Consider the following 20,807-nt stretch of genomic DNA (forward strand, 5'->3'; position numbering starts at 1 on the left):
CTTTTAAATAATTACTGGAGGAAAGGGGGATTCCCAACTCCTTGAGAACTCCTACACAAACACACATGAATTACATATACTTGATACATTTCTGAATAATTATTTAGGTAAATCATCCCAAGAATTTATAAAAGAAAATTGATTTCATTCTTGCAAACACGAACCTCTATTTTGGGGTCTGTTACTGAGTGTAACAATGAATAGGTTGCAGTATACACATTACTACATGTGGTACTACAATGGGCTATATCAGTACATGTGTATGTATATGTACATGTATAAAGCATTGAGTCTCCCGTATCCGGCCAAATCCCTTATCCGGATGAGCCCCGGTCCCGACTTGTCCGGATACAAGAGGTTCAACTGTACTGTATTACAGGAAAGTCATAAAACTGTATGGTGGGAAGTAATATATGGAACTTCAGAATGGTGAATAATACACTGTCATGACTGAAGAAAATACAGCTAACATATTATAACAACATGGCCATTGACACGATAATCAAAACATTTTTATAGCAATGATACCTCCTGTTATGATCAGATGATGACACAACAGTGAATCGACATAATTGATATTGGTGTTGTTGTGACATCTGTCACATTGTAAACACAATAATGAATTGATACTGAAGCATTCTTAATTTCTGTTTTCCAGTGACATAACATAATGCCTTGCATGGTAGAATTCATCGACATCAATGCTGTGATGTTCAGGATCAAGATCATTTATTACATTTAAGCTGTCTTTAAGTCCATCAATGTTGCATGTCCTTAAGAAAACTACATTGTACAAATAACATGTACAGTAATGTATTTACAGATATACTTTTCTGTAGAAACAAAAAAAAAAAACACAACCTGCTTGTCACTCAGTCAGGTGGCCTCTGCGTTCACTTGTGTCTCTCTGCTCAAAGGGCACGCTTCCTGAAACATACAATTACAGTCAAACCTGTCCCAGCGGCTACCTGTTAATAGCGGCCACTGTTGTGTGTAGTCACTGAGAAATCCCTGAGAGAAGAGCCATGTCAGAGACCCTATGCATGGGGGCCATCTGTCTAACAAGGCCAACGGCCACCAATTTTGTCTCCTTGGTAGACTTTAACCCGTCAATAGTGGCCATACAGAGCAGAGCCCAAAATTCTGCATGGTTTTTTGCTGTGCAGCCATGCCAGTCATTCATGGCTTAGGCTCCAGTGATTGACACCACTACATTCCCCAACCATTCAACCTTGGTATACAGTATTAAGGCACCAATCAATAGCTTACTTGCTGTGCACATGATACATGTACTGTATGAAATTTGGTACTGCATGACACTTATGCATACAGTACCTACTCCTCATCATAAATACACATGTCATGTTTACTTAAGGAAGGATGTTAACAAGTACTACGTATAATACACATTATACATGTAGGCATTTCATACCAAATGTTGCATTGAACCTGCCAATAGCAGCCACCTGTCTATAATGACCACTCTTCATCTCCCTTGCATGGTCGCCATATACATTACCGGTATGTAGACAGGTTTGATTGTAGTTGGTAGAGCGTCTATGAATACCGAATTATGCATACAGTACCTACTCCTCGTCATAAATACACATGTCATGTTTACTTAAGGAAGGATGTTAACAAGTACTACGTATAATACACATTATACATGTAGGCATTTCATACCAAATGTTGCATTGAACCTGCCAATAGCAGCCACCTGTCTATAATGACCACTCTTCATCTCCCTTGCATGGTCGCCATATACATTACCGGTATGTAGACAGGTTTGATTGTAGTTGGTAGAGCGTCTATGAATACCGAAAGACGAGTAATTGGTAAAAGTTTGAGGAAATACGGACAAGTTGTTTGAAAGTTATGAGTCAGAAGCGGATCTAGAGGGGGGGTTGGGGGGTTGCAACCCCCCCCCCCCAAAAAAAAAAAAAAAAAAAAAAAAAATCCGGGGACCATCATGGGGGGGTTAATTTGGCAATGACCTCTACACCAAAAATAGTGGTGTTTTAGATGCAAGAAAACGCCATTTTCACACACAGATTTTCAAAAATTCTCCCTACTGTGGGGGGACACCACCCTCCCATACCCTCCACCCTCGCTCGCTCCGCTCACTCGGGCTCGGTCGCTACGCTCCCTCGCATACCGCCCCCAACCCCACCCTTTATAAAAAGCTAGATCCGCCCCTGTGAGTGTTCACATTTTTTAGTTGATGCATCCCACTTTCTAAATGGAAACGCCACAATAATATGATGTGACAGAAGCAGCAAAATGAAAAAGAGATATATCACAGGAATTACACCTTGATGTTATGCACATCTCGGTAGCAGGTCTAGACATTGTGAATTTTTCATATAAGAATTATAAGTTTTGTGAAAGTCCTTTCATATTTTTTATGTATTCTACTATATGTATTGTGACATCATAAATTGTGGTAGAATATTCATCTACAGAAGACGGCTTTGTGGAATTATTTACAATTGTAGGTATTCACAAAACAGATTGTCAGGTTTTCCTCAAACCTTCATTGAGTTTTCACAAACTTATTTTTTGAGGAAACCAAATCTTTAAGAGTTCCCACAGTACACAAACCTCAAGCTTTAAACAGGTTTGCATGCAAAGAAATTATAAATAAAAGTATACAGCATGACGGTAGTTTCAAAGTTCAGACTGATATTCATAACACCTCTAGTATTTGCCAGTTTCCTTGCGCTTCGGTTGTCTGAATTTTTGGCGTCCGCCACCAGCGGGTGCACGATGTGGGTTGAAGTGCATCATCTGCCGCTTGATTGCCCGCACCATGTCGACATCATCAGGCACCTGGACATATCTTATGAGACTTCCCTGGACAAAGAAGGACTCCATGTGAGTTTTCTGTCCGTCCTGGTTGACGAAGAGCACCCTTGACATGGTCACATTCATGAATCCATCCACAGTGTCAATGTAACCTGTGGCAGTGCACTCATTGCGGAGTTCCACCGTCGTGATCCGACCTTGCAAAGCCTGGAGGAGGCAGATGAGTGTGTGCTTGGACTTGAACTTCTCCCTCCGGCTCATCGTTAGTGGAGCAGCCATCTTCTCTTCCTCTTGAAAAGTCAAAGGAAATTACAAAAGAGTGTCAGTAAGCCTATCCATCCATTTCAGTTTCCCTAAAAAGAACTATGCAAAGAATCACTTAAAACATTTAAATCTCACTGGTAAATTGGAAAAGCAAGAATGTGGTGTAACAAAGAATTGAAATTTAAACTCCATTTGGAGTCAGTGCAAGAGCTACATGTATTTGCAGATGGAAGTAAAATTACTGTCGAGCTATGGTGAGATGTGCTGAGCAATATGATCCCCCCTCCCAAAATAAAGAAAGTAGTCCAAAGTTGACAGAGTCCTTTAATACACAGATATTTCCACACAGTTTGCATCTCTTTTATTGTAGAATATTAACAATCAAAGTTGGTTTGCCATATTGGGTTAGGGCTTTAAAATTTCATATTACCTGGTGCTTGAGCTGCAAGTATACACATACAGTACAACATGCAGCATTCTCGTAAACGTGAAGCTCAGATTCAATAGCTACATATACACATGTATGTCTTGGGGAATATCAGTACCGGTAGTTAAATGACATCTGATTGAACATACATTTGTATATATCTACAATGTATGCTTTTTAACATTGCAAGTTATAGTAGGTCTTTAGGTTTTAACATTTACTTCTAATCACACCCAGTATTTCAATTTCATGCTAGAGAGAAAAGAAAAATAAAAAATCTGTCTGTTCTTCAGAGAGGATTCCATGAAGGCTGAAACCAGATGTAGCGTAGTCTCCACAGAACATATCCCTGCCAAGATACAGACTGATCTTTTAGTCAGCTTTCGTGCAGTGATGCACTCTTTGAGAATTACAATTGTAAGTTACCCTCTCCAATAAAGATCTTCTTATCCAGAGCACAGCACATGAAATTGAGTCAACAAGTTGATGATAAACATTCTGTCAGAATTAGTGAGATGTGTATCAACTTATGACTCAATGATAAAATTTACATCTAAAATAAATTTACATGTAGTTTTTCGTTTCTTTTCTTTTCCAATGTACTGGTAGCGTAGACAACAGACAATACAGGGCAGGGGCGGATCCACAAATTTCGTACAGAGAGGGCACCTTTTAATAGGGGGCAAACACACACCCCAAGCCCATTTTTTCTTTTTATTTCTTCTGTTTAAAAAATAAATAAATTAAAAAAAAAATAATAATAAAATATTAAACGAGGTTGTGCGCGCCCGATGCTGAGTCAGTCGCCACGTCTGCACTCAAGCATTGCCGCGCCGCCGCGCCTGGCGACACTCACGCCAGTAATCGCTCGCATTTCAGCATTCGCATGGGTCGTTTGACATCGCATTTAAATCCATGATTTTAGATATGATGCCTCGAACCGATTTTGCTCAAATTTCGTGAGTAACTAGGAAACTTGTGAAGCTTTATGGGCATAATCAAGCGAATTGCCGCAGTCCTTTCATTTTCGCGTTGCATTGCAAAAAAGCGTGGAGACTCCTTATAAGGGGTGCCCCGGGGGTTACTTATAAGGGGGACGGGGTTACTTATAAGGGGGATGGGTTACTTATAAGGAGGGGCCCCCCTTGTGAGTGGGTTTCCCGAACTGATATTTATAGCCGTCTAGAAACTGACATGGTGTGTCTATCTAGAACTGTGACAGTTCTTTGTTATATCTACTTTTATCAGAGATCTTACCTCGCTCATTCATCGTAAGCATTATCGTATAAAAAGTGACCGAATAGTGAGCTCAATCAGTTCAGCAGTATCCCAGTGACTGTCCCAGTCAGTGTGATCAGACAAGCAAGAGTGCCTACACTAACAGCAGAGGTAGTCACACGATCACGACACGACACAGCCAACCACAGCTGAGCCGCAGCCAGCCACTCCGAGTCCAGATCCAGAGCAGAGGGCCAGGGTAAGACATATCAGGAGCCCGTGTCTTCGAAGAAACTTTTGTTTTCGTTTGGTTGTATTTTGTAGAAGAAAACACATTGAGCAATAAAGTCGATATTTATGTCCACACTACTACTACCCCAGGGAACAGGACAGTACGTGTACACTGTACATAAAAGCTGTCGTTCAACCCCGCGCCGCGTTCAACTGATTCGGTATCTACGCGCGCTGCCCAGGAAGCGACCACATGTAATAATACAATGTGTACTGTAAGCCTAAATATCAGGTGGTATAGTCACGTGACATACCATGTCGTACTTCTTGTACAATAATATGTGTGCATGCTATCGAGTATACCATAAATCCATGTGGTCCATCGATCGCCGTATCGCATCTTTCGCATACATACAGTGAACACAGGTATTGCAGTCTGTAAACCGTTTACAGCCTAATACAGGGTCTCTCTCGATCTCGATGACAAATGTAGAACAAGAAGATTACCGATACGAGCGATAGACTAGTCCGAAAATGGACGTTGCAGACACATTGATGAAGTGGCTTCATGACAATTGTTTGTCGAGTTGTCAACAGAGACAGAGCTGTCAACAGATCGAATTTTGGAGTGATCAGCGATTGCAATTGGTGGTACGTATAACATAAATGCAGCAATTTTGCCTATTAAACAATTAAAGGCATCATATATATGTGGACTATCCAGTTATTTACTAAATTTATGTCAAGGTTCAAGCTCGAGTAAAATTACCTTTCGGCAATCATTATCATGATTATGGTGCCATGGCATTGACATATGTACTACTACTAGTCTATAATTAACCCCGGGACGCTCCGTATACACAGTTACACACTGTGGGACAACACTGCGTGTTGGGGCTGGTCGCAGTTAGTCTATAATTAACTGCGACCAGCCCCAACACGTAGTGTTGGGGCTGCGCATTGTAGCAGACATGATCATGACAGGCGAAGTATAGCGCCTAAAAATCAATATGAAATCGCAAAAATTCCGCAATATGAAGACTTACAGGTGAAGATGTAATGTTGAAGACTGACTGCGTTCAACTTTTGGTTCTGGTAATAGTCCCTTTCTGCTCGGTTTGATGAGTTAAATGCGACTCGGTCGAGAGGAACTCGGGAGAACTACATCTTATACAGTAAATGGATTTGAGATTTGTGCGCATGCGCTGGCAATCAAGTCGTGTAGCTTTGTGGCAAGGCCTTATCATACTGTTGGCAAACCCTCTCGCTGTATATTGCGTTGCTTTCTGGGTGGGTGCGCGCGCGCTGGCATTGTCAGAAGGCTAAACGCATTGCGACTCCGCCAGCACATGAATATTTACGTGCGCAGTGTACTGCATACTGATTTCGAAAATGGTGAATGGGATGGGGAGCTAGGACTACGGACCCGTATATGGCCGTGAAAAAAACGTTTTTTCAAGATCATTGGACCAATGTGAACAAGAACAAGGTGAACGAAGGGTATTAATTAGATAAGAATCTTATGTATACTATAAAAGTTCGTTTTTTCCTCGTGATATTCGAAACCTGCGGAGGTGCGAAAATCTGTGACAGACTGTGTATGTTTTTCAAGCTTACCGATATAGCACTCTATTGACTCAGGACGCTCCCACAGTGTGTAACTGTGTATACGGAGCGTCCCGGGGTTAGTCTATAATATACTTGGCAATACCGTATACCGTAACGCAACACTAACACTTGATAACAGTAAACATGCATGAAATGTTCACAGCATTTGTTGAGATTGTCTGTTTCTATTTCCTGCTTTGTTTTGTTTCATTTTACTTTAGAACTCTATATTAGTATTTTTCTTTTCTTTTCTTTTTTGCCTAGCTGCCATATTTTAACTGCGATTATTTCAATTGGTCTTCTTGTTAGTCAGAAAGCCACTATAGAATGTTTTCTGTAACATTGGAAGGTGCAATCATCTGCTTCTCATTTTTCTCACCTTGGTAAAGTGGAGTGGTTAATATAATATTGTCTCATCTTCAAGTGCATGCATGTAGAGACAATGACTAGCATGTAGTACACTTTTCAGATCCACTACCAGTCATCCTACGCATGAAGAGTTAAATACAAATATTTATTCATGTGCATGCTATTGACATTGATTGTTCCACTTTAATGAAAACCTTTATGATTTTCAAATCAGCCAACATTTCTAGTTAGGGAGATGCTGTGTTTACTTTTAAAGTAAACACAGCATCTTGTGACTTAAGATAACAGAAGAAGATGATTATTCTGAAAAGCAATTAGATACACGCATTTTATTTTGTAGTCCAATTATCACCTCCACAATTATTGTACTCCATTTTGTTGTTATTTTCCAGCAAGAGTCTGCAGAGGGCAAGAATTGTACACACCTCGAATTGCTGTGGGGTAAGAATAGAGAGTTCTCTCCATAAAGCCTGCCTGATACTGCACACCTGGGGGTGTTTCATCAACTAAGTCAGCGCTGACAAGTTGTCATTTTCTGACAATCACCATGGTAACAGTCAGCAACCAGAGCATCTCAGCCAATCAAAACCAAGGATTTTGCTGAAATTGTCAGCGCTGACTAAATTGATGAAACACCCCCCTGATGTTCTCAAACTTTCAAAGCTGTCAACAATGCTCAAATACAGTTCATACATTTCAAATAAAGTTATAAATACAATTGTTTACTTTATTGTTGATGGGGTTTTTTTTGTGGATAATTTTGTTGTAGTTTTAGCTGTAAATGCAGATTAATCTATGCAACTGAAAACTTTCACTTTAATTAAAAGTCACCTTGTATCATCCCAAATATTGAAATTATGACTTGAGAGGCATACATGTAGGGTAGATTCCCATCACAAATTTTTACAATGTCATCCAGTATTACTTGTGTGGAACAGATGACAGTGAACCTCAATAAGGCCAAGTAAAAAAAGAAACCAGTTTCTCGTCCTCGCGCGCATCGATTTTGGCCGCCGCGTCGATTTTTTTACTATTTACTATTTTCAAAATGGCGCTGAAAATACCAAGAAATTCATAATTCCCGTCCCAGCCCGCTCCCCGCCCGCATCGATTTTCAGTTGCCGCATCGATTTTTTTGATATTTTACTATTTTTTCGGCCGCCGAAAAAAAAAATCGACAATTCACCTACCAATCGTGATGTCTCATTTCTAATTACGCCTTGCGTCCTCTACTTTATAGCTGTAGTACAGCTGTAGCTTCTGTAGTGCGTATGTAATAACGCATGCATTTCACACTGCGAGCTCGGAAAGAAGGAATGACCCACAAAGCAGTTGAACTGTAATTGGATGGGCGCGGGCGGGCGCGGCCTGGGCTGTGATGTACAGCGCACTCGGTACGTCGTGGTGTAGACAGGACGTTGAGCACCTTCTGCACATTTTTCTCGTGCTGTTGCCCGCTTCATGTGCTGCTAGATTGATTGCGCAATGTAACCACATACAGTAGATCTACTAGTCATAGAGGAGACCAGCCAGCCAGCATAGCATGCGCGCGTTCTGGAGCTGGAAAAAAAAATCGTGGAGTGCAGTGATGGAGAGAACCGATCTCAAGCGCACGTGTGCACAGCGAACGGCTTTAATACCAGGGCCCCGTTTTATCAAAAGATAAAATCAATTTTAATTTTCCTTACTACACAGTCTGCCATAGACTTACAGTTGAAATCGACTTCATAATCAATTCTAACTCTTCATAAAACGGGGCCCAGAGCTGCCAACCTTTGGAAGCACAAATTAGTACTCAGCAGCTCCAAAATTTGTATTTTTCCACCAGAATTCGTATTTTTTTCAATCTCCCTCTTTTTGCTATTTTGAATTAAACTCGTCGACTTATGAGGCCTACAGGCTCTAAACATAACGTTATGACACATGCCGAAGCATCCAGCTGGTCACCAGCACGATAAAGATTCTCAGCTACGCAATGTTCAGCGTTGATTGATTGCTTTCTGGCAATGAATGTGTACAAGTGCAAGTAAGTACCTCCAAAAACTTGCTGGGATGATTATGGAAGCTTCCACTATATAGCAGGGGACGTGGAATGCTTTCATCTTCTCAAGAGAGCTTCTTTGTGAGCGGATGCGATACCGGTACTCTGTTCCGTGTTTCCAATTATCGTTTACTATGAAAACATAATCACGCGTTGTTTTCAGGCTTTTTTCATTTTATTGGATTTTAAACATCAGTCTTTTCCGAAGTATTCCAATTCCTTTTCCCCTGACTGGAATCGGAAAGTCTGCTATAACGATGATCGCAAAATGCCGCGCTGTGTGTGGAAGCGCCGATGTGCAAACACGTGGCTTCACTTTCAAGTTTAAAGGAATGCGCCATGTGCTCCTGCCTATAAGAGGTTACTGCAAGTTCGATAAATCGAATGCGCCGTAGCTGAGCTGAGCTGAATGGCTTATTTACGGTAAACATGCAGTTTACGTTCGATACGAAGAAATCATTACGTCTTTCACGAGGGAAAAACACACAAAGCAAACAAACAAACAAAATACACCCACAAACGAATGTTGATAGCCAAAACTTTGAAAAGTAATAAGCAGTTTTGATGAGCGTGAACTGAAATTGTCATTACACGTTGTGTTTTGCTGTTTATATCACTGCTGCTTCTTGGTAGCACTGTAATGATGGCCATGGAAGAAATGAAGGGAGAATGTGACTTACCTGCGCAGGTACATGTTTTACTACATTTATGTAGTTTTGGTATACAATCATTCATCATCCAAATGATGAGTGATTATCAAATGTCTTTTTAGAACATGAAGAAACATCTTTAAATGTTTAATGCTAGAATGCCATATCAGTATCATTTTGACATCCATCTGCAATTGTACAAGCCAGTTTCCAGTTGAATGTGCTACAATTGTACTGTGAAGAACTATACATACCAGCTGTGTGGACTCAAAAAGTCATAAACACAAATGATAAATAAAGCAGTGTTTTGAATATCATGGAATTAATTTCAGTCGTACATTTGTTGAAAGACATGTTTTATACCTGTTTCAATTAATAGCACAATACATCAGAATTGCAAGTACACTGGTATCAGAAATGCCAGTATTAAGATGGTCATTTTCCCTTGACATCTGTAGTGGAAAGAAAAAGCAAATGCATATTATTTCTGCATGCATGAAGTTTCGTTTCAAGTATGGTAGGCCTACATAATATATCTATTTGTTTGAAAATGCACAGAGTGCAGGCAAGACATACACTTGGGACCTGGTCTCTCATAACACAGCTACCAGAGTGACATTTCATTTCATAAATTGGATATAGAAAATAGTAAACCCCTCTCTCGTTACCTTTCTCAGAATTACCGGACGAGAAACACATTATTACTTACATTGTGACAATCCTCGAAAAAATAGCAAGATATCAAATAGTAAGGACCTCCCTCATCGCCTTGCTCAAAAAACCCGGACGAGAAACTGCTTTCTTTTTTTACTGGGCCTAATATCTAGGTACACAAGCTATTTAATGAAGGAGGTTGCTGATTTTGAGAGCTGCAATGTAAAGCAGTTGCCATGGCAGCAGCAGTAGCAGCAAGGAAGCATCCAATCAACTGCTTGCATTTAACATCTCATGATCACTGCAGTATTAGCAAACTGATTGTATAAGTGCAGAATATGTGTGTCCTTATGATGGGGTGGGGTACAGTGCTGCTTGCCAGTGAGGTCAAGGGTCAATGTACAATTTGTACAATGGACCTCCAGTTTCCCACTCTGACAGGAAGAATATCCAGGCACAACTCTCAGAGAGTCATTGGTTTAGGGAGTTATGGTTGTTGTGGTTGTTGTTGTTGTTGTCATTGTCATTGTTGTTGTTGTGTTGTGGTTGTTGTTGTTGTTGTTGCTGTTGCTGTTGTTGTTGTTGTTGTAAAGAGCCAAAAATGTGCCAGGGAGACTATAGCCCTCCCCCCCCCCCCCCCCCAACCTTTGCAGTTTTTGATGAGATAGAACTCAGACGAAGAGCCATTGGTGATACTATCTTGATCGTTCTCTCCTCCAGGTCTCCCTCCAATCAGAAAACATCTCAGGGAGGAGTTACTGGTCTCCTGTCGCCAAGCCATGCAGCTCTTGACCGTCCTTACACCCCGAGAGATGGACTCGGGAAATGTGAAGACTTTCTCCATTGTAAGGCGGACTGTCGCAAGAGGTAAGGTCAAATTTGCAGTCTTTGCTGTGTACCCTATCAGCTGCACTGCCAACTTACACAATAAAGATGTCATTTATTTTCTTCGTTTCTGTCAGTGTTGACTCCAGGAGAGTTTAATGCAATGTACAGTTTTGGTTGAGACCTAATTTCAGGTTTCTAACATTTTGGGGTGAGATAATGGGAAACCTCTTATGAAATATGAAAGAGCATGTAATTCTATGAGAAATTCAACGTTTATTTGATGAAAATTGGTTTTGAAATGGCTGAGATATCAAAAAAAAGAGCGATTCTAAAAAAGTGTGGGACACACACTTTATTATGATTGCTTTGTTTTACTTTGTTTTTGGATGTTTTAGTCATTCCAAACCCGATTTTCATTAGATAAACTTTGAATTCCTCTGAAAATGGTATGCTCTGTACTATGTCATAAGTGTTTTCTTGGTATCTCACAAAAAATTAAAAGCCCCATTCTCATCTCCACCAATACTGTACCTTCCCTTTAACCTTATGTTAACTTATTTGTCAAACTTTTACAAAGGAGTAAGAAAATCAAAGTACTATGATTCCAAGACAATGGCTTGTCTGCTTGTATCGTTTCAGTTCACCAACTGTGCTACGGAGGCGAGTCATCACTGAGTGATGGCATATTAGTGGTTGCCCAGCAAATTTCACATTCATCAAGTAAGTTTAATCTCTAATATATTATGATCACTGCCATGTGTTATTGGTAGTTTGTGTTTGTGTGTTTCTGAAATCCAGGCTCTGATCTGTGCAATGATGCATATCGTATTATTAATAAAGAATAATGATAATTTGGGCCACATAATATGAAGATCAGAGAACAGTAACACTTACTATAATGCTAAAGTTTCATTGTCAAGTCAATAATTAAGAAGTGCTGAAATAGTTGTCAGTATGATATGTCAGGGTGAGTGACTGTTTAATTTTTGGTCAAAGGATGAGAAAGGGCATAAAAGTCAAATGTTATGAATAATTTTGTTGGACATTGGGGTAAAAAATGATATGAATAGGCTAGTGAAACTTGATTTTTCGAAGAGGCAGAAGGTGTTACAAGGTTTTAAGACATCACTCTGCATGTAATAACCCCAGAGTGAACAAAATTTCTTTGAGGATGGTTCATTGCTGTATTAGACAGGCTGCTACACACTTGCTTGTCTTCAGCTAACTAAAGAGTGAAATTTGAAGTTGAAATTCAAAGATAAATTGGTACTTGAAAATGTACAGGTGGAGTTTAAGTTCAATGAATGTGCAATACCTCTGCCTACTCATGCTTTGTTGTTTTTTATCAAACTTTTGTCAAATATATCATATCAAATATGATAAGGATATAAAAAAACAGCAGACTTTGGACAAAAATAAGGATATTCTCTCTTCAAAGACCATGGGTTATGTGTTTTGCTAGAGGCTCCTCTTTAGACATTCTTACATAATATTTGAAATCCCAACATGACTTTAATTTTGCACAAAACAAAACATGAAAACAAACTCATGGAATGTGCATGATAATGCAGTAACATGAAAGTCTGTTTAAGTAGTGCAGGCCTTAATATTTCCCCCTGTCTCCTCTCTCTCTCTCATTCCTTTCTTTGTCATTCATTCAGATCTTGGTGACCTTTGCCCTCTGTTGGCACTGTTACTATGTGTGTGGGTGGCGTGTCTCCTGTCAGAGAATGACTACCATCAGACCCTTGGAATCCTGGAGTCTGTTGAACAGATGATGTCCCAGGCTTCGCATGTATGAGAGAGCTAGAATGTGACCCATCATTCTTCACCACAAATGCCTAGTAAAGTTGCAAAAACAGATGAGTTCAGTGACAAGAGAAATGCACAGTCGTGTTTGACTCTGATGCAGTAAATTATCTGATCTCTTAGCTCTTCCTTTGTATCATGTCATGATGTGGAGAAAGAGGACAAAATTTTTTACTGCTCTAACCAACTTTTGGTATCGTTTGTGTCACATTCTATCAGAGTTGATCACAGAAGAGAAAAACAGTTGACTTTTGAATGATTTTGAGGCAGTGAGATTGATTTTTGTAACCATGAAGAGAAACATAATGCAAGACTGATATTTTCTTGTCTTGTCCAAAGCATTCTGATATCAGTCTAAGTCTTAAGCAGATGGAGTCAGTCAGTCATTAGGAAAGATTGAAGGTGTTGGTCATTGAACAGCAGTTTATGTAGTGACTTATCAAAATTACATAAAATCTCTCAACTGCAAAGTAATCAATTGTAGCTGTACAAGAAAATTGAACCTTATACTACTAAACCACAAGTCTTTCCCAGTAATATTTGTTCATAAAGCACAATATACTTTGATTTCAGGATAAAAGTGTATCACTGCTCTCCAAGCCAGAAGTAGATGCTTCAAAGAACAACGAGTGTCAAGGTGATAAGTTTATCCCCCCATCTCTCTCTCTATTGGTCTATCTATCTATCTGGCTACAGTAAAATTGAACATTTTTGCAGTGTTGAAATTTCTGTGCATTTTGCGCAAGCAGAAACTAGCACGAAAATAAAAGCACGCAAATATTTTTGCTTGTAATATGTTCCAGTGGTTGATGTCTTGATGCCGCGGAATTAAAAACACGCGAAACTGTTCTTACCCGGCCGAGCACCAAAAATTAGTTGTGCAAAAATATCCACTTTTACAGTATCTATCTGCAGATCTATCTGTCTATCTATCTATCTATCTGTATGTCTATCTGTCTATCTATTTATCTTTCTATCTATCTATCTATCTATCTGTCCATCTATCTATCTATCTATCTATCAGTCCATCTATCTATCTGTCCATCTATCTGTCCATCTATCAGTCCATCTATCTATCTGTCCATCTATCAGTCCATCTATCTATCTGTCCATCTATCAGTCCATCTATCTATCTATCTGTCCATCTATCTATCTATCTATCTATCTATCTTTCTATGATCTATCCATCTATCTATCTATCTATCTTTCTATCTATCTATCTTTCTTTCTATCTATCTATCTATCTATCTATCTATCAATCTTTCTATCTTTCTATCTATCTATCTATCTATCTATCTGTATGTCTATTTGTCTTCTCCTACCCACTTCCATGTCTTTTTTTGTCTTTATAATAAAATTGTAAAGGAAATTCTTAAGAAAAATATGTAGCATTAATTGTGTTATGATTTCAAAGTATTTCCACCAAATTCCCCCATTTATTTCATTTTCATCAAGCAAATTTTCAAGTAACAAAGTCAGTGACTGATGATTGTCAGTCAAAAAAGGATGCAATGCTACAATATTTGTGAGAGAGCATCATGGAATTTCAAGGAAAGTTTTACTGCATTCTGTTACTTTTAAAGAATGCTATTTTGTTTGTCAATGAATACATATTTTATGTTTATGTTATGATGATTGATAGATGTGGGACAAATACAATAGAGCACTGTTTTTCACAAATTATGCACTTAACACTTTTAATAACGCAGTGCATTTTCAGCTTAGCAAGAATAGAAAAGGTTTTGGATTTAAAGGGGATGGCTAGTAACTGACCAGTGGGAATCAGTGGGAATGCTGGAGGATGATTGTTCCAATCCTTGTGGGATTCATTTAAGAGTACATTATATATCTATTGTTGTGTGAAAATTATTTGCTTCAGTATGGTCTCATATTCAAGTAGTGTGCAGTTTAATGTTTCCAGGTTAGCGTGCTAACGTGCTAGCGTGCTTAGAATGCTGGAGGATGATTGTTCCAATCCTTGTGGGATTCATTTAAGAGTACATTATATATCTATTGTTGTGTGAAAATTATTTGCTTCAGTATGGTCTCATATTCAAGTAGTGTGCAGTTTAATGTTTCCAGGTTAGCGTGCCTGGTCAGTGACGGGGCATTAATCTGCACATTACTTGAATATGAGACCGTTCTGAAGCAAATTATTTTCACACAACAGTAGATATGTAATGTACTCTTAAATGAATCCCACAAGGATTGGAACAATCATCCCTCAGCATTCCCACTGATTCCCACTGATCGGTTACTAGCCATCTCCTTTAACATCGCCATAAAATTCCCCAATACATGTAGAATCAATCAGGCTCATGTTGGTTGAATGTCTTATTTTCTGAACTGCAGAGCTTTTGAGGTCAGTCAGAAGCATTGCCCATTACCTACGGCTGAGTGCGCTATGTCAGACAAGGCAGTGGTCCACTTGTCTGGACGTCATGAAAGGAGAATCGCCCTCTGTCCCAGAAAAACTTGGTGTACATGCTGGGTATCTCAGAGGTAAGCTTCATATTTGATACTTACAGCCACCATCCATCATTGTTCTTGCAGAAAGTTTCATCCACCAGGAGAGTTTTCACTTCACTTGTTTTGTTTTGTTTTTTTCGATTTTGTATCAAATGGACTTTATTTTCAGCCAACATGAAATGCTCATGACCACCATGTCTTTTTCTTTCCATTTTTTTATGAGTAATGTATGATTTTCAGATTTATAAGATCACATGATTAGTGTGAGTTGCACTATTGTTTATACTAACTGCAATGTAAACCTCACTGAAAGGCATGTAAACTTAGGAAAGAGTAGTGTAGACCTCTACTGGTAATGATTTTCCAGGTTGACATGATCATTATTTTGTATGCTCTCTGGCAGCATACTCTTTATATCACCATGGTGACTATGGCACTGCCATGGCAACCTGCCAAAAACTCCTTGACATCACCACGGGAGACTCAAACTCCAGTGAAATCTTCAATCTTATTGGCTGCTGTCTGAAAAACATGGTGAGTTGATAGCATTATCCAATGACCTATAATGTTTTAGTTTGCCATTATGTCACTGATAGTGCCAGGTAGTATTATACTCATACATTTCTTTCACTGGAAAAAAAAAAAGTCGCAAGCCTAACCACAAGCAAAATTGTTGTACAACTACTGATTTGCACAAGATGCTAGCCAAATGTATTGTGTATTCAGTAATGTATATCAGTATCAGTGTGACAGATTTGCAATCATGATATCTGTATGACATCCAGTGTTACTAGCAAATTACTTTTTTTAGAAATCCTGACGTAGTGATCTCTGAGGAAATCACTCATTTTATGTAAATGACAGACTTCAGCATTTCAGATCAACAGAATTTGTGTTTTCAAATGGATGACAGTGAAGTAGTGAAATCATCAACATGAGTATAAATAGGTGGGACTAAATTATGTTTTTTATGTTGTTATTTAAGTTAAAGTCATCTATGCAACAACTTTATTTCAATGACGTAATTGAAATCCAATATTAGCTAATTTTCCGAGCTGTGCTGTATGTGTGAAGTTTAATAATTGTATTTGCAAAATTTGAAATGAAAATATTTTCTTCAGTGTATATAAATTTTAACAATGCCTAAATTTGTCTTTGCAGGGTAAACCCTATGCAGCATTGCAACAGTTCAGGTGTTCTCTGGCAGCCCACGCCTCTGGCCCTCACACACCGGCTCTCTTCAATGTAGCCACAGTGTACAGGGAGCTTGGTGAGGGGGAGACGGAACTGGAAACACTGGACCTTCTAGTCCAAGTATGCCCCATGTGTATTAAGTAGAGAACACTGCAGATTATGTTAAAACTCTTTGTAAACCATGAGCAGTGTCAAAGACATTTTGTGTTGTGTTCAGTATTTACTTATTCATTTGTTTTTGTTTGTTAGTCTGTTTGTTGTTGTTTTGTGTTGTTAGCTCACCTGTGCCGAAGGCTCAAGTGAGCTATTGCGATCGCTCTTCGTCCGGCATCCGGCGTCCGGCGTCCGTCGCCCGTCGTGCGTAAACTTTTTACATTTTCATCTTCCTCTTGAGAACCCCAAGACCGATTTTCACCAAACTTGACAGGTAGCATCCCTAGGGGGATAGGATCTCAATTTTTTCAAATGGGCACCATGGCCCACCTGGGGGGCCCCAGGGGGGCCCAAACCCCCTAAAATTAAGGAATCTTTAGAAATCTTCTTCTCTAGAACCAGAAGTGATAGGGCTTAGTTAATACTATGAGTTATTACATTGATGACTGTAGTTTCAAGTTTCTTCATGGGGAAATCAGGGGTGTCCCCTTTGGGACCCAGGGGAGGGGGGGTTGGGAGGGGTCCTAATGGGGCCTAAATTGTACATTTTCATCTTCACTTTGAGATCCCCATGTCTGATTTTCACCAAACTTGGTAGGTAGCATCCCTAGGGGGATAGGATCTCAATTTCTTCAAATGGGCACCATGGCCCATGTTGGGGCCCCCAGGGGGACCCAAACTCCCTAAAATTAAGGAATCTTTAAAAATCTTCTCTAGAACCAGAAGTGATAGGGCTTAGATAATACTAATGAGTTAGTACATTGATGACTGTAGTTTCAAGTTTGTTCATGAGATTGGCGGAATCAGGCCCCCCCCCCCCCCCCCCCCCCCCTTTGGGAACCCAGGAGAGGGGATGAGGATGGGTCCTAATGGGACCTGAATTGTACTTGTTCATCTTCTTTTTGAAAACTTCATGATGAATTTTGACCAAACTTAGCTGGTATGTAACATCCCTAGGGGGATAGAATCTCAATTCCTTGAAATGGGCACCATGTCCCTCTTGGGGGCCCCTAGGGCCCCCCCCCCCCCCTCCACATCAAGGAATATTTAAAATCTTCTACTCTAAAACGAGAAACAATAAAGCAATGTTGATACCAGAGTTTGTACATTGATGACTTTAGTTCCAAGTTTGTTCATTGCAGATCCAGGGCTGCCTGCCCTCCCCCCCCCCCCCAACCCTGGAATTGAGTGGGGGGGGGGGGGGGGATCCATATATGCAGACCTACATGTAAGTTTCCAATGTTCTCAGGTAAGAGTGTGCAAGAATGCATGGAAGGTGAAATTGCGATACTCAGGTGAGCGCGTGACCCCCGGGTCTCTTGTTTTGTGTTGGTATTCTTGTTCTTTTGTTCAGGGCAGTGTGAAGTAATTTCTGTCCCTATTTGAGAAGGTTCCTAACTTCCCCAGGTATGCAAGCTATACCGTTTCAATAACAAAGTCTTACAGACTATTGATATCCTTTCTCAAAAACAAAAAACAAAAAAAGGAAGAAAAGTGTGTGCATTTTTGTGTGTCTTTTCCTCAGTTCTATTACGTAGGAAACTGATATTTTAATTTGTGGTTATACGGGTATTTTTAATGGCAATTTGAAATGTTTATAGGCCTATCCATGTAAATCAGGGGATTACAATGCTCATGAAATGTGGTTCAAATAGCTTTAGAACATCAATTGTCATTCTCTTTCAATATCACTGGTTGTTGCAGGCACTCTGTGGTGAGGAGACGGATCCAGGACCTCAGGAGGGTGAAGCAGTCTCGGGACTCGGTCCATCTGTCATCCTGGGTCCAGGATTACCTGCACCAGAAGAAACAGGGTCAGGACTTGTCATACAGGAAGTCAGCCCCGTTGCTGCATTATACGTCATGGCCAAGCGCTGTCTGGACCTGCACAAGTGAGAATTTTGCTCATTTTTTTTGTATTTTTAAGGGAAGTAACACACACATCACACCAGGTCACTCCAAAGTGTTGCCAATAGGCTGATTAATTCAAATTAGAAATTCATTCCCCCCCCCCCTCACACACACATCACACACACACACACAAAGACACAAACAAAATAAAACTGAGCAATTAATCCAATGACATTTTATCTCAATCCTCTGAGCACAGTTCAAAACTAGAAATAAAGCACTTGGAGAGCACAGACCTCCGCCAAGTTAGCGGCTCATTTCCATGCATACTCACATGCTGATAATCGCCCTATTTCCCAATATAGAAGCCTTTTGTTTACATCGTTAGCTTCCAGCTGCACGTGCCTCCCCAAGGAGAGCATGCACTTCAGTTTGTGTATGTAAACTTCCAGCACACCCAGCTTTAACACCGAAGTTCATTGACCCTATACTCCAAAAGATAAAAAAATCCGTAAAAATGCCCGAATTGGAACCAAACTTTGATCACCTGTTTCTTGTCATTATTGACTTTTTCTGTAAGTTTCATTCAAATCCGTTCTCAACTTTTTGAGTTATTTTGCAAATAGACAAACAAACAAACACCAGTGTTCCTTGGCAAACATAATTAAGACTCCACTTAACATACGGTATGTGTCAGTATTTATGCAAGTCTCTGGCATGGTTTCAGTGGTCAGGAGCAACCTTTGTGTGCATAAGACTTTGATATACAGATGACTCCTGTTGTAATAGAGTCTTCAGGACCTGCATTTTTCTGTCATTATGTTGACATTTCATTACAGCTGAAAAAGTGAAACACATAGTTACATTATATAGATAATAATTTTGGCAATGAATTTTTACTTTGTTGTAACAAAATTTCATTATAACCATGTTAGTAGGGAGAGCACACTCTATGAGTAAGCCAGTAAGGGTTAACTCATGTCAAGCTTGAGGGAGGTCAAAAACGGCATTGTGTATAATCTCCTTGCTTATCTCTGTGAGCTTTTGAGCAGATTTTCATCTGTAATGTTTGCATGTTCTGTTACACTACACTGCTTTTCAGAAGGCAGTTAATGATTTTGAAAGCTATACATACAATATCTATCAATGACAGCAGAATGCATGATAAGTCTGAAGTTATTTCCATGTTGCTTGTACCATATTTCCAGAAATGAACAGGCAGCAGAGCGATTCCTGGACTTACTAGCTGATATGGGAGATATGTCCAGACTCGAGGTAAGTGTCATAGTCGTCTGGTTCATTGTCTTAATTTGTATTCTTTGCTTGTTGATGCTATTAAAATGATAATGAAATAATAATAATGGCCACATTGCTTACAGTGTGTTGTGGTTCTTACCTGTACCCACCTATTTCCATGATTCTCATCAGCACGCAGTAGTTGTCAGCTGCTTGCTTGCTGTCACTGTTATGTCAGCAAATTCATTTTGGAGTAAATTCTCCTGTAACATCTCATTCTTTTTTTAATCTATCAGGTAAATCATTGCCATAGCAACCAGATGTTGCTCCCGCCTCTGCAAACCATCTACCTTGAAGCAGCCACCGCACTCCTCAGGGCAGCCCGACTGGACGAAGCTCTGGCGATCTGCGACCAGCTGCTGTGTAAATCCAAGCTCCCTGCAAAGGTTGAGGAACCATCTAGTCAGGATTCTCAGCAGGATAGCCAGGAGCACAGTCAGCCAGATGGGAATTCCCCCTTCCTCAAAAGGAGTCAAGAATTTGCTTCGAGGAGAAAGGGGGGAACCGATGGTGGGACGGGGGATCGACTCGGACACAAGAGAGATGGTGGGAGAAGCAGAGATGGGACCAGCGCTGAACTACCCTCCACCAGCCAGTTTGCTAAATCCAGGAACCACAGCCATGTCGGGTGTGGCAGGAGCGGCAACGAAAGTGGTGCTGTGCTGGTGAAAAGAAACGGTACTGGAAGTATGGAGGATGGTTCAGACAGGGATCCAGGTTCTCGCAAACGCCACAGGGAGGCAAGTAGCACATCCTCAAGTAGCACGCAGCTCCCATGGAATGGAAAAGGAAATGGTGACACGAGCGGCTCTGGAAGTCAAGTCCCAGCATCGCCAGATAAAATTAGAGAGATAATGACAGCTGCTCATGCTCTCCTCCTCCAAGCCAAGTGCCTCCAGCAGCAAGGGGAGGGGCAAGATGCCTTAGACATTGTCAGTTA

The 20,807-nt window shown here is 40.1% G+C and overlaps 1 protein-coding gene across 1 annotated transcript; it reads right to left on the reverse strand.

The window, feature by feature from the left end:
* Positions 1 to 2,697: 2,697 nt before the first annotated feature.
* Positions 2,698 to 5,090, reverse strand: LOC139731267 (U7 snRNA-associated Sm-like protein LSm10). Its single transcript, XM_071642157.1, has 2 exons — positions 4,754 to 5,090; positions 2,698 to 3,095 (listed from the first exon to the last, which is right to left on the reverse strand). Exons 1-2 carry the CDS (start codon positions 4,773 to 4,775, stop codon positions 2,698 to 2,700), a joined length of 420 nt encoding a protein of 139 aa, XP_071498258.1. The 5' UTR covers positions 4,776 to 5,090.
* Between the last annotated feature and the right edge of the window lie 15,717 nt (positions 5,091 to 20,807).

Source organism: Diadema antillarum, unplaced genomic scaffold (assembly GCF_040938485.1).
Source record: "Diadema antillarum isolate AM-2024a unplaced genomic scaffold, OU_Dant_1.0 scf00000022, whole genome shotgun sequence".
NCBI lineage: Eukaryota > Metazoa > Echinodermata > Echinoidea > Diadematoida > Diadematidae > Diadema > Diadema antillarum.